This window comes from Heterocephalus glaber, unplaced genomic scaffold (genome assembly GCF_053883595.1).
Source record: "Heterocephalus glaber isolate CG9 unplaced genomic scaffold, H.glaber_assembly_v1.0 deba00001451, whole genome shotgun sequence".
Classification (NCBI taxonomy): Eukaryota; Metazoa; Chordata; class Mammalia; order Rodentia; family Bathyergidae; genus Heterocephalus; species Heterocephalus glaber.
Window position 1 is genome coordinate 6,652,600 of NW_028258301.1, and position 15,429 is coordinate 6,668,028.

A 15,429-nucleotide genomic window follows, 5' to 3' on the forward strand; every position below is an offset into this window, starting at 1 on the left:
TTTCAACCCTGCAACTTGGCAGCAGTGAGGGGTCTGGCAGAAACTGTACATACCAACTTGAAAACTCACACTGTGTCAGAAATACCATTAACCCAGGAGGCATGGGCCAGGACACAACAGCTGTTGCAATAAGCAGGGGATTGGGAAAAAGAATATTACAGATCCCAAATTGGTAAATTAATGAGCTAAGAATAAGTGGCCATTTCTGCAGTATTATCTGTAGTCAAACTCAGGATTGGTGGAGGATGGCAGGTTTTTAATGTTAAGGCTCAAAGCATAAATAGTTACTATTTAAATTCTGAATCTGACCAATTTAAATAATCTATATTCTTTCAAAGTTTGGCACCACTGTTTTATTCAGTTCTAAATACTCTTCATCACTTAAATAACCTTGTAGTGACAAAAATAAGCCCACAAATGAGGTTAGTTTCATCCAGTAACCATCAATAAAATAATTTATATGGCAAACTTTGCACTAGTCTCTAAGGTAAGCTGCAGAAGAGCTCTATTGATGTGAGCTACTTAACTTACATATGCTTTCGTTTCCCCACTTATAAAATGAAGATAATTAAGGGACCTAATATATAGGTTACAGTGAGGATTGATACATGTAAAACAAAAATGTGCCTTCCACAGAGAAGGCACTATAGAAGTATTAGCTATTATTATAGGTCTTGTCCCTTGGGAACTATCTCCCACTCTAAAGAAGGAGATATGTCTAAACAAATAGGAAAACATCTGAGAAAAACAGCCTGACCTGGAGAAAGTCAAGTGATCAAAGTAAACTGTTAGCTAAACTCTGTTAGCTAAGGGAGCCAAGGATAATTTGATGTCTTATCCCTTGCTGCAGAACACCAACCAACTCTGATAGGATCTTCTCATTCATCTAGATGGCAAAGTATGTCAAACTGTTTCCTAGGGTATGTTCAAAGGATTAATTCATACTCCAAACAGTGCTTTTTCAACTGTAGGTCACAGCTCCTTAGTAAGTCATGAAATAAATTTGGAAGTCAGGATCAATGTTTTTTTTAAGAGGAAAGAGAATAGAAGAGAAAATATCAGAGTGCTTCACACATAGTAAAGGTAGGCACTGTTTTGTGAAATTTTCTGACAGCTATAGCTGAAATAATATAAATATGCACATACAAACACATATGATAGGTTGCAATGGAAAATCTGTTTGTTATAAAGGGTCAAGATCTAAAGTGTTTGACAGTGACTGTTAATCACCCAAGCGAATTCATTATGGCTGGTAGCTACAGGTACTCACTTTTCCTCTCCATGTACGAAGCCCAATTCCTCAGCCCTCAGTGTCCCTGTTTCAGAATTCTCTGTTCTCCACAAGTTCTAAAGTAAATGGATGCTCTCTCAGAAACTGAGCACCTCTCAGGAAGTACTGAGTTATGGGACTGCAAGCAGTCTGAATCTAAAACCAGTTATTAGAAACTGCTGGGTTATTCTTTTCAAAAGATGACTAACAACAGTAAATGGGCTGGGTGTGGTGGCACACGGCTGTTTTCCCAGCATTTGGGAGCGCGAGGCAGGAGGATTGCCAAGAGTTCAACTCCAGCCTGGGCTACATAGTGAGTTTAAGGCCAGCCTGAACTATACAGTGAAACTCTCTTTAAAAAAAGGGCCGGGGATTTAGCTCAGTGGTTATGCCGCCTGCCTCACAAGAGCAAGGACCAGAGTTTGATCCTCAGTACCAAAAAAAAAAAGTAAATGGATTTCCCTTTAGCCTATTCTGCAATAAGCAGCTGGGGAGAAATGGAAATGTGGCATTCTATAAATAATGATGAAGTAAAACATATTTGTTTGATTTTTAGAGAACGAGTTATATCTTACATCCTTTTATCTAGTCAAAGAAGATGAACAAGGGAGAAAGAAACAAACACAGATCAGGCAAATCAAAAGAATAATAACAAAATGACAGGAACTAGTACACATCTTTCAATAATAAACCTAAAATGTCAATGGTCTAAATTCAGCAAATAAAAGATGCAGGCCACTTGACTAGATAAAAACAAAATGCAATTGTTTGCTATCTCCAAGAAGCTTAGCTGAAGGCCGGGGATTTAGCTCAGTGGTTTCGCCACCTGCTGTGCAAGCGCAAGGACCCGAGTTCGATCCCTGGTACCAAAAAAAGAAAAGAAAAGAAACTTAGCTGAGGGGCCGGGAATTTAGCTCAGTGGTACCACGCCTGCCTTTCAAGCACAAGGTCCTGAGTTCGATCCCCAGTAACAAAAAAAAAAAAAAAAAAAAAGAAAGAAAGAAACTTAGCTGACCAGCAAAGCATACAGAGACTGAAAGTGGAGATACAGAATGATATTCCAATTAAATGGACTCCAAAAGCAAGCAAGGGTAGCTCTACCCATACCTGACAAAATAGACTTCAAGCTAAAATTGGTCAGAAGAGACAAAGTAGGTCACTACACAGTGATAAAAGGGCACAATTTATCAAAAAAATGTAATGGTTGTAAATATATATCCACGGAATAGTGCAGCACCAAGTTTTATGAAACAAACATTACAGGACATAAAGGGAGAAACCCAGCTCTAATACAATAATAACAGATGCTTTTGATACTGTCCTCGTAGCAGTATATATCATGGAGACCAAAAAAAAATTAAGAGTTAAATTACACTATAGATCAAATAAATAGACTTAACCGACATTTATAATATTCCATCCCCAAACTGCAGAATACACATTTTTTTCATCAGCACACATAACTTTCCTCAAAGTTCACTTCTAAGCTCATTTAGGTAATTGGTAAAATTCATTTCCATTTGGCTGTAGGACTTAGGATGCTAGCTTCTTGCTCTCTATTAGCTAGAACTCACTCACAGCTCTTAGAAGCTACCAAGTTTCTTTTCACCCGAGTTTTCCTAATAAGATTGCTTGTTTAATCAAACCAGCATATAGAGTCTCAATGGTGAGTCTACTAGCTGAACAAAATCTTATATACTATAATACAGTCACAGAAATGACATGCCATCACCTGATAGTGCTGTGCTAGATTCTAAGAAACAACAGTTTGGTAACTTCAGCATTAATTTCAGTTATCTGAAATGCTTATTTGGTAATGATCTTACTTTTAAAATTGGAATTTAGCATCTTCTCCGTCAGCAGAGTTTTATAAAAATAGAGATGTCTAGGACTTTCTATAGGTGCAATAAATCTCTTGATATTCCTACTATATTCCTGGCATTTTCTTGGTATGTGCATCATATCACAGATTATTGTAATGTTATAAATTAAGATTTTTTTCTGCTATAAAAATTATATTCACCCATATTTTATAAATCATACCCAGTATTCACTCTCTTGAAGAAGAACTACTCTTACAAACACTGCATTAAATTTTTTTGGATTAGCTTTACTCTTATTTTGCATGCCAAAGAATTACCTTATTAGTTTCTGTTTTTGTTTTTGTTTTTGAGATAGGCTCTTGCTATGCAGTTCAGGCTGGCCTTGAACTCACAGTGATCTTCCTGCCTCAGCCTCCTGAATACTGGGATTACACGTGCATGCCACCACACCCAGCAGTTGCATTACTCTTATTATAGACTTGTGTTAGAACTTTCACATTTGAAGATTATCAGTAATAAATTATCCAGTTATTTTAAGTCTGTCATCTAGAGAGAGATTGTTCAGTGCTTGTCTGAAGGCTCTAGAATCAAGCAGAATCCAAAGTTTGTATCTTCAACAAAGGACTGTCTCGGGACTCCAGTGAAAAGGGCTACACAGGTATTTAAAACTATTGACATGCCAAAGAATAAATTCTTGGGCAAATGCTTCTGATGGCATTGCTTGGACAACTGGATAACCTCCAGACCATTCCAGTGGGCTGAGTCAGAATTTCCGGAACTCTTTTTAGTCAAGAAACAAACTGCTAAACTAAGAACCAGTAAAATGAGAAAATATAGTACTGAATAAACTTGAGTGATGACTATAGTTATTTGTTTGAAATCCTGTTCCAATGTCTATTTTTTACATATATAAGGAAGCTTATTCTCTTCCTTCTTAAGCTATCTGTAACTCTTAACAAGCTAGTAGCATTTCCTCTTGTAAAATGAAACCCTGATAAATTGTATCTGATTCTAAGTCGTCTTCCTCCAACCCAGAATTGAGACAGTCTTACTAGTCTCCTTACTTTTCAAGACAATATAGCTATTTAAATAGGTTTAATAAGAATCCATTATTTTTTTCCAGGCAACAAAAAGGGGTTGCCTGAAATATCACATTTGAAAAAGATGCTTATTTAATCAGGAGTACCAAGGCATGCTTAAGGAATTATGGTTGAATTTATGGAGTCAATATTTAATAAAACCCTCCCAGGAAAACTGGCTTTACAGGGTCCTATCTTAAAGATAGTAAGGAAGGTCACTTCCTGGCAGGCCCATAACTCTTAGAATATTTGGAGCATCTAAACAAAAATTCACCCAAATTTATAGGCATTGCAGGTGAAATCTGATGAATAACTTCTTACATTTGGCTTCTTAGGCTCAAAATACAAATAATAGAGGTTTTTAAAAGTCTAATCTGAGTTGGGCATAGTGGTGCCTGCCTGTAATCCCAGCACTCAGGAGGCTGAGGCAAGAGGACTGCTGCGAGTTTGAGGCCAACCTGGGCTACATAGTGAGTTCAGGACCATTCTGGACTACACGGCAAGACCCTGTCTCAAAAAAGCAAAAAAAACCCAAAACCAAAGCTCTAGTCTGAGTCTTCTTAATTTACAACAAAGAAATTTAAGAAGACCTTATAGTAAAGTAATCCTTTTTATACTACATAATCAGGCCAAATCTAGTAAGATCAAAAGGTAGGAAACTGTAAGAAAACTTGGAGTAGAGGGGAGTAAAGAAGAGCAGAGAGGTTTAGAGCAAGGATCCTCAACCAAGTACAGGTCCGTGACCTACAAGGAACTGGTCTGTGGTCTATAAGGAATTAGGGCCACAAAGCAGGAGGTAAGCAGCAGGCAACCAAGGGAGCAAAGCTTCATCTGTATTTACAGCCCCTTCCCACACCTTGAATTACCACCTGAGCTCTGCTTCCCATCAGATCAGCATTAGCTGATGCCATAGATGGCAACAGATTCTCATAGCAGCATAAACCCTACTGTGAACTGAGCATGCAAAGGGTCTAGGTTGTGCAATCCTCATGAGAATATAATGCCTAATGATCTGAGGTAGAACTGAGGCAGTGATGCTAGTGCTAGGGAGCAGCTGTAAATACAGATTAATATTAGCAGAGAGGTCTGACCACAAAGAGACCATAATAAATCAACTCATATCAAAACCCTTCAGTGAGTGGGCAAGAAACAAGCTCCATCTGATGGCAGCCTTTATAGAAGCCAGTGAGTTGATGTACTTCAATTGTACATCTGCTTCTGGTAACAGGCTTTAAGTCAGAATCCAATACTTATTTTAATGCACATGTGGTCCACCCATTATTTTATTTACCACTTTCATCCACGCCTTTTCCTCCTGTATTGTATACTTGTCTCAGTCACAGTTTTGCTTTTTGTTTGTTTGTTTGTTTTTGGTGCCAGGGATCAAACTCGGGTCCTTGCACTTGAGCAGCAGGCAGCGAAACCACTGAGCTAAATTCCTGGCCCTAAATTAGATGTGTGTTTTTGTTTTTTGTGTTTTTTTGGTACTGGGGATTGAACTCTGGACCTTGCATTTGCGAAGCAGGCGGCGGAACCACTGAGCTAAATTCCCGGCCCCTCAGTCACAGTTTTGGTAAGTCCACAAGCTAACCCTTGCAAAAAGGAGTAAAAAAAACAAACGTCATTGGAGAGCTTCTTTGAAAAGAGGGAAAGATCTGAAGTTGAGACAGCACAAGACTCTAAGACTGGCAATAAAAAGAAAGCTGCATTGAAAGAAAATACCAATAGTTCTCCTGAAATTATAGGTTTATTCCAACAGGTAATTCATATTCTCCAAGCCTTTGTACAGCATGTGGCCACTGGATATCCAAGAAAGCCATGAAACCTTCAAAATTGCTTCACCACATGGAGATAAGGAACTCTGCATTAAAGGACAAGGCTTTGAGTTTTTCAAAAGAAAAAAGCCATCAACACAAAGAACACAAGCAATTTTTGAAGGCCACCACTTCATCAAATGTGTCTGCACTGAGAACATCATTCTTAGGAGCCAACAACATTGCTAAAGCTAAGAACCCCTTGACTGTTAGTGGTGAGAGTTGATCCTGCCTGTTTCTAAGGACGTATGTCATGAACTTTTATAAGAAGCTGCAGTTCAAAAGGTGGCATGTGTTGTTCTTTTGGCTGGCATTATAACTAGATTAATGAAATAGTAGAAGATACTGAGGCACAACTGTTAGAATTATGAATCACCTGGTACAAATTCAGGTTGATGGGTATACCTATGTTAAGAATAAGGGAACAGGGCCTGGGGATTTAGCTCAATGGTTCTGCCGCCTGCCTCACAAGGGCAAGGTTCTGAGTTCCATCCCTGGTGTTTAAAAAAAAAAAAAAAATAAGGCAACAAAGTTTGTTATTATGCAATATATTTTCCAGGGGAACATGTATGAAGCTATGTTACGGGTACTTTTGTTGCCAACCAACACTACAGCTGCAGAACCATTTAATTTTTTGAATGATTATATATCAGGTAAACTGAATTGGTCATTTTTTATCAATATATGCATGGGTAGAGTCACTGCCACGATTGAGTGGATTTTCTGGTTTCAGTACCTGAGTCACAGAGTTTGCTTCTGAATGTAAGTTTATACACTGTGTCAGGAAAATGCTGGCTAGACAAAAAAATATATAACCTGAACTTAACATTTTGCAGGATGTGATTAAAATTATGATTATATGAAATTACATACTCTTAACTCACATCTGTTCACACAGCTCTCTAAGGAGATGAATAAAGAGCACTTAAGTCTTCTCTTACATACAGAAGTGAAATGACTTTCTAAGGATAGATCAATGACCAGAACTTTTCAATTATGAAAGCCACTCCAGAGATTTCTTTTAGAAAAACACTCACCACTGGCAGCACATTTTAGTAGCATAGGATGGGCCACAAAACTTGTCCAATGCCTGTCACTTCAAGGGAGAATGATACCCTGTGTTCAAGTTAGCAGATAAAGTGGGTACATTCCAAACTACACTGAAATTATGGGGGCAATGATTTCTGACATGTTTCAAACATTAGTAGAGATTTTGAAAGAGACTGAGATCTTTCTCCCAGACAATGCATAATCACCTATGTCAGCTTCAAAAGAGTTTAAGCATTACTTCCTAACCACAAAGGATCCCTAAACTGGGAAGGAATAAATCTGTGACCTATCTGTGAATAAGTCAAGTGAATTGACTTTGTCCATGCTAGAAAAGGATCAACTGAGGCTACAAATGGCAGCAGCCTTAAAAGTATTTTGAGATAATTTCAAATCTCCATGTGTTCTGGATTAAAGTCAAGGTAGAATATCCTAAGACAGCCACAAAAACATGAAAAGCCTACTTTTCTAGCGTCTTATCTTTGTGAAGCAGAGTTTTCTTCAGTGACAGTAATCAAAACAAGATTATGGAGTAGACTGGACAAAAGCAACATACTTCAGGTATCACTGTCTTCCACCATTCCTAGATGGGGCCATCTAGTTATAGGAAAACAAGCTCCAGGCCAGACTAAGGTCTGTTTCACTTTCCAACTTGTCCAGTGTGTTCCTTCCCGGGTGGCTCTTCATTCCACTCCAGCTCCTTGGAGCATTTGGTAAGGCCTTTGGTCTTACATTCTGGAGGCACCCCTGGGATCCCCGGGTGTGCTCCACTCCAGCTCCTCGGAGCATTTGGTAAGGCCTTTGGTCTTACATTCTGGAGGCACCACTGGGATCCCCGGGTGTGCTCCACTCCAGCTCCTTGGAGCATTTGGTAAGGCCTTTGGTCTTACACTCTGGAGGTACTGCTGGGATCCCCGGGTGTGCTCCACTCCAGCTCCTTGGAGGATTTGGTAAGGCCTTTGGTCTTACATTCTGGAGGCCCCGCTGGGATCCCTGGGTGTGCTTCACTATAGTCAGCTCCTCAGAGCTTTTGGTAAAGACAGCGTTCTTACATTACAATGTAACAATATTAGAAACAAAGTGCACAATAAATGCAATGCACTTGAATCATCTCCAAACCATCCCACCCATCCATAGTTGATGGAAAAATTGTCTTCCATGAAACTGGTCCCTTGTAGAAGGTTGGGGATGGCTGGTCTACAGAATACTCTTCTAGGTTATTTGATTCTAGTCTTTCATTGTCTTTTAGCTGTTTTACAACTCTGTAAAATAATGTGAAATAACTCTTGTCTATGTACATGCAAACAAATTCTGTATAGTAAAGGTCTGGCATTCCTTCTGTCCATGGGAAACTCCATTTTGTGACCACTTGTACATTTATTTCAACATGCATTTACTCCATATAAATTGTGCTTCTTTCATTTCTCCTTTGAACTGGCTGTCAACATATGCCTGGTACCATTAGTAGTAAGTTAAATATTTAATGCATGTTCCTTTGTTTTGTTTTGTTTTTGAGACAGGGTCTTGCTGTGTACTTTAGGCTGGCCTTGAATTCACAGCAATCCTCCAGCCTCACCCTCCTGAGTGCTAGGATTACAGGTGTGTGCCACCACACTGAGCTGTTTTGTTTTGTTTTTGGTACTGGGGATCAAACTTGGGACCTTGCTCTTGCAAGGCAGGCAGCAGAACCACTGAGCTAAATCCCCGGCCCTGAGCTGTTTTGTTCTGAGACAAGGTCTCATTGCGTAGTTCAGACTGGCCTTGAATTAATTACGTAGCCTAGGCTGGCCTCAAACTCATGGTGATGATCTTGCCTCATCCTCTCAAGTGCTGGGATTAAAAATGTGTGCCACCATTTTTTAAAAAGCTATTTAAAAAAACAGCTTTATGCATATTTTTAAAATTTGTTAGTATAAAATTATATTTCTTGAAGTAAAAAGATAGGACACTTTTTTTATAATCTGTTAGCTTTATTTAAAAATACGTAAACATTTATACCTCTATTTGTATTCATTTCCTAGACAACACAAATGTTAGGATCAGGCCCAAATGATTGCCTACTATGTATTCGGTTCTATACATAGTAGGGTCTATGTTGCCTAATATGCATTAGGCTCTTAACCTCATGGAGCTTACTGTCAGCAGTGGACTAAACTGTGTCTCATTAAAATTCTTATTTTGAAAAAAAAATTCTTATTTTGAAGACTTAATATTCAATGTGACTATATTTGGATATTAAGTCTTTAGGAAGTACTGTAATTATGGCTAAGTGAGGTCAAAATACCAGGGCCCTAGTCCTATGAAACCAGTATCCTTCTAAGGAAAGAGATCTATCCCTCTACCACTCAGCATCCACATCCAAGAAAGCCACAAGCCAGAGAGAGAGTCCTTATCAAAGATCTACCACAGTAGCAAGCACCTTGATTTTAGACTTGTACCCTCTATAACTGTGAGAAAATAATTTTGTTAAGACACCTGCCTATAATATTTGTTATGGCAAGCTGAGCAGACTAATGTATCATGCAATGGAAAAATACAGACAAATAATTCTTCATTTATTTTTGCTGTAAGAGCTAGGAAGGAAATACAGGATTTGATGAAAGTAAGTCTTGGGAAACTCAAGTTAGTCTGGGAACTGCAAGACATGGCAAGGTCAAGAAAGTCTTTCGCAAGAAGTAAGACTTAAGCTGAGACTTGAAACATAGAAACTCACTGGGTACAGATGGAAGAAAGAAGATTCCACATACAGGAAATAGTGTGGCAAACATGCAGATAAAATCATAAGCTAGACTATACAATTGGGTGTGATTCTAAGAGCAATAAAAAAATCTGCTGAAGGAGGCAGGCACAGTGGTGCAGTCTACAGTTCTGGCACTCAGGAGGCTAAAGTGAGTAGGAGGATTCTCTGAGGAGTTTGAGGCCACTAGACAGGAAAACAGAGCAACACCCTATCTCAAAAATAAAAGAAAAACTTTAGTGAAGGAGCATAGATAAATATCTAGCAATCACATTTGCTTTTTTGGGACAGAGTCTCACTACATGGTTCAGGCTGATTTTGAATTCACTATGTAGCCCATGCTAGCCTCAAACTCCCTGTGATCCTCTCACTTCAGCCTCTTGAGTGCTGCAATTACAGGAGTGCTCCACCATGGTGAGCTAAAAATTTTCCACCATGGCTATTGTGTGATGGATAGATAGCCAGGGAAGGGAGTGAACAATGCCAGACAACAACAACAACAATAACAACAAAAAAGATCAAGAGGGTATGGCAGTAGCAGAGATGAAAAATTATAATGGCTTGCATTATAGAGATAGTAAAAAGAGACAGAAGAAATTAAGCGACATTTGAGAGGCATGATAGAAAAGACTGGCACCTGTGAAAAAGACTATGGCAATAAGGCTCACTAAGTTTTTCACTCTGAAAAAATGGCACCCGTCAGCTGGAGAATAAAAGAGAGTTTAGTTTTTGACAAAGACAAGGACTTCAATTTTATACATGCTAAAGTTGATATGTCTGTAAAATATCCATGTAGATTATAGTAAACAGACAGTTGTGAGGTTTAGAGTTATAAATGTGAGATTCTGAGTTATCACAGCTGCTCTGAATGTAGTAATAACAAGAATGAGTTCTCAAGGATTTCAAGCTTCTGTGTCCATGCACATGTAGCTCACTGACAACCATGCCCATTTTCTAACAACAAAATGGTTTCTGTGGTAATCCCAGAACTCCATGAGGTTGAGACAGGAGGATCTCTAATTCCAACCCAGCCTGGGCAATTTAGCAAGGTGTTAGAAAAGTGTGGCTTTCCGGTTAACTAGTGATATCAACACTATTTACAAGGAGCTCCCAAGTGTAGGACCTAGATATTGATGCTGAAATTGGCAAACAAAAGAATGGTCCTATTTGAAAGGATCTGCCTCTAGGAGCCCCCCCTCCCCAGAACTGGTCAAAGAAAGCCATTCAGAACTAACTAAACTTCTGAAAATTTCCAGACTAGGTTACAAGAACAAGAAACAATGGGCAAATGAGAGGTTACTCTCTTAACTGACATGAGTTTCTCCATGCTTACTATAAACTTTTAAGTAGTAATTCAACTTATTCAAATACATGTTAATATGCTGTTAGCATATGGGACCAAGTTGAAGTGGGGTTCTGGGGGCATGCCTTTGGAGAGCATCACTCTCGCTGGCATGCTTCCCCTGCCTGTGCTTGCTTCCCACGAAGTAAGCAGCTTTGCTTTACCATACCCTTCTGCAGAGATGTTTCTGTTTTAGTCAGCTGACCATGAATTAAAACTTGTGAAACTGTTAGCCAAATAAACCATTTTCTCTTTTAAACTGTGCTACGTCAAACATTTTGTTCCACCAACAGGAAAGCTGACTAATATATATGTTTTTTGGTTCTTACCTTTCTGGCTTCTTTACTGTGAATTCTTTGCTTTCTACTATACATTTTCTATAAAATCTTGACTAGTTTTATGGGAGATGACCAATCATAAAATCATAGAGATCAAGAGACCAGTATCCCAGTATCTTTTTTTTTTTTTAGCATATTAGGCAAGTGCTCTACCACTGAACTATACCTCTAGTCCCCAATCTCTTCATTTTATATAGGCAATCCAAGTCCAGAAACAATTTCTATTTAAAGCCACACACAACTTGTTAGTGGCAAAATCTACATTAGTGTTTGCCATGGTTTGATAATGGTTTATCTAAAACTCAACTTGAAATTTATTTCTAAGGTAACAGTGTCAAAAGGTGGTGGGGACTTTTAGGTAATTAAGAAAGATTAATGCCTTTCTCATAGGACTGGATTATAGTTACCTGGTGGGGGAAGGCAGACTTTGCTTCTCCCACATATATCCCTTTACCTTACTTCTGAGTTAAAAGTAGCACAAAGCCCTCACTAAAAGCTGATCAGATGCTAGCACCATATTCTTGGCGTTTTCAACTTCCAGAACCATGAACCAAATTACTCTTCTATTTTTTATGAATCACTCAGTCTCAGATATTCTATTACATTAAGGGAGTATTTATGTTTCCTCCTTTCCTCCTGGAACAAAATTTTTTCTATATTTCCAGTACTAGAGATAAAGATATTGTTGATATTGAAGAAATGAAAAACTTCTGGCTTAATTATAAGCTCCTCAAAAGAGAAGACTGTATCTAATTGAATGTTTAAGCCTCAGAACCTAGAATACTGTAGTTCCTGGCATATAATAAATATAAGTGGGTGTTTACCAAATGATTAGTTATTTAAACATGAGTTATTTTATCAAAAAGAATTATCTGGAAAGCCTATTTCTAGTTCCTTCTCCTCTTCTTCTCCTCCTCCTCCTCTTCCTCTTAGGTTTGTTGAGACAAGGTCTCCTTATGTAATACAGGCGGGCCTTGAACTCACTATATAGCTCAGGTTAGCCTTGAACTTGCGGTGATCCTCTTGCCTCAGCCTCCCATGCTGGGACTACAGGCATGTACCACCACGCCCAGTCTTCTGGCTCTTGATGAAACACAGAAAGGCAGTTAGAGTAAGCCTGGCATAGGGCCGGGGATTTAGCTCAGTGGTTTTTGCCGCCTGCTGCGCAAGCACAAGGACTGGAGCTCGATCCCACGTACCAAAAAAAAAAACATTTTGTTGGGGATTTAGCTCAGTGGTTCCACCCCCTGCCTCGCAAGTGCAAGGTCTTGAGTTCAATCCCTGGTACCAAAAAAAACCGCAAAAGAGTAGGCCTGGTGTTAAAGAGCATGAAAATGACCAAAAACATTTCTCTAGCTTAAAGTTAATATGATTTTTAAAAATTCATCCAGCTCCAAATAAAAATAAGAATGAGGATATCCTTCCTCCTTCTTTCTAGAAATTCCATTCACTGGAAGCACACATTCCTGGAAGAAGCTAAGTGCTTCAAGCTTTAACTCATTTCACTTAATCCTAAGAAAAGTAACTCAGAGAGCTTACAAATGGAGGGAACCAAAAGAGAAAAATGACAGTAGGAAAGTGATCTAGTACAAATATTTTATGAAAAATCATCTGAAAAGCTATTCCTTCTTAGTTGTACACAGATACTCAATACACTATTCCAGTAAGAGTCTTGATAGTGCTCTTGCCTTACCCAGCTTACAGAAGATTCAGGATACTTGTGAAGCTAGAAATAAAATCCACTGTTAACTGAATTAAAACAGTTAGGAGTGGTGGTGAATGTCTGTAATCCTAGCACTTGGGAGGTAGAGCAGGAGGATCACCATGAGTTCAAGAAAAAAAAGAAATGTGGCCCCTAAATAATGGAATGTATCCAAGTTTAATCCAATATGTTTATATAAGAATTTTTAAAATAATACATCTTAGACTAAAATTATAACAAAGCACTACCACATAACATTAAGCAAGTCTTTTAACAGCTTTAATAAGAAGAAAAACTAGGAGCAGTGGTACATGCCTGTAATCCTAGCTACTCAAGAGGTCAAAGCAGCTGATTTGCAAGCTCAAGCCCAGCCTGACCAACTCAGCAGACCCTTCCTTGTCTCAAAATAAAAAAGACTAGGGATGTTAGAAATGTACCTCAGAGAGTGCCCCTGAGTACCATCCGTAATACCACCAAAAAAAAAACGAGAAAGGGGTGGGGGGAAGGACAAGGAGGAGAAGGAAAAATAGGTATCATGATTTTTTTACTTCATAGATAAAATAACTAAGGCTTGAGGAGGTGAAATGATTAATCTAGTTTTACAAAGTGCATTAAGTGATAAGGCCAAGACGAAACCTGAGTTTTCTGACTCACATCTGGAGTCTCTACATAAAATGACAAGGAATTTCCATAAGCCATCTAAAAGGGCTGTACAAAAATTTCAGAGGGCAATTTAATCATTAGAATGTTTCTATGAAATAAAACTGTAAAATGACAAAAAGAATTACAGTATACCCCCAAAAATTGCAGCTCAGTGTTTGCAGCCTCAGTTGTTCCTGGATTTTTCCTTAGACCCTAACTAATAATTGTTCACAGAAACCCTGCAATTTCATGGAAACCACAAATATCCTCTGCAATTATTTGTTTCTTGGCAGGCGGTTTCCAAGTAACCAATCCAATTATATAACTGAGGGAGATACAGCATTATTTAGGGTTTAAACTATAAAAATAGGCGTTTATAGGCATTTCAGGCCATATCTGAAATTCGTGGTTCTTCACAATTTGTGGGTGCTCTAAGAATATAACTCCTGGAAATTTCAGGGGTCCACTGTACTATGTATTTGATAGATTTTAAAGTCACATATGATGTATACACAAAGTATACGTAACAAATAAATACGAATACCATTGTGTCTACCTCCTTACTTGTATCTCATGTTTTCTTTAGGAAAAGTCTCAAAGCAATTGGTTTCTCAAAGCTCTATTTCCTTAGTGTTTTCCAACTTTGGCTTTAGTAAACCATGTGGGGTATGACTGTGACATAAGTGCATAAAATACAGGTTTTCTTGAGCCTCAATATGGAAATTCTAATTCACTAAGTACATATTCTGGGTTTTTTTGTCTTGACTGGGGGTAGGGGGTTGCTACAGATCTGAGGGCCTCCTCATACGTGCTAAGTACATGCTGTACCACTAAGCTACATCATCAGCCCCACTTTATGCTTTTATTCCCCTACATGCTGCTTTTCACAAGCACTTCAGATGTTCCTGATCAGCTATATTTGCGATACATACCAAGTAGAATTATTAAAAAGAAAAAAAGTGGGGCCGGGGATGTAGTTCAATGGTTCTGCTGCCTGCCTCACAACCATAAGGTCCTGAGTTCAATCCCCAGTACCAAAAAAAAAAAAAGAAAAAGAAAAAAGTAACCTAAGAAAATATAAGAAATTAAAATCCAGGAACAAAGACTATGAATTTCATGTAAATCTGAAGCCAGAATAAAACAGAGATTGGGGACCTATTTGAACCTGTCTCCAAACTTGGCTGTCTTCGCCCCAGCTTTTCAGAAAACTGGTTTCCCCTCTAGCACTATATTATAGGACAGATATAAATGCAAAAAGTTTCAATTCAACATCTTGATTTTCTTAGCTTGAGTCTACTAAAACTCAGTAAATCCCAAAACACAAGACTAAGATTATAATGGATATTTAAGTGACAGCTTTCCCAAAATGCTAGGCAAAAACTAGGAAGGGAAGGGGACTTGGGGTGAGTAGGGATAGGGAAGAGTAGACTCTGCTCTATTAGAAGTCAACTGGTCTACTGCTTCCTTGGTAGAAGTCACAGAAAACAGCACTACTGAATGAAGTTTCTTCAAGAGATATTGAGAATCGTTCTCAAGAAGGATTCCTTTGCAAAAGATTATCATATATAATCATAATCATAATGGTAATAATCATCTACTTACAAACTGCCTCTTCTTGGAAGGCTCAACTCCTTC

General features: G+C 38.5%; 1 protein-coding gene across 11 annotated transcripts in view; it reads right to left on the reverse strand.

Moving 5' to 3' along the window:
* Mast2 (microtubule associated serine/threonine kinase 2) overlaps positions 1-15,429 on the reverse strand; it is a 260,674-nt gene that overhangs the window by 108,285 nt on the left and 136,960 nt on the right. For 10 of the 11 annotated variants that reach the window (XM_087214762.1, XM_004872945.3, XM_004872944.3 and 7 more), the window contains one exon: positions 15,397-15,428. In XM_087214762.1, the coding sequence (XP_087070888.1) occupies positions 15,397-15,428 (32 nt within the window). The remainder of the gene's footprint in view (positions 1-15,396; position 15,429) is intronic. The other variant, XM_087214749.1, reaches the window with a different exon arrangement.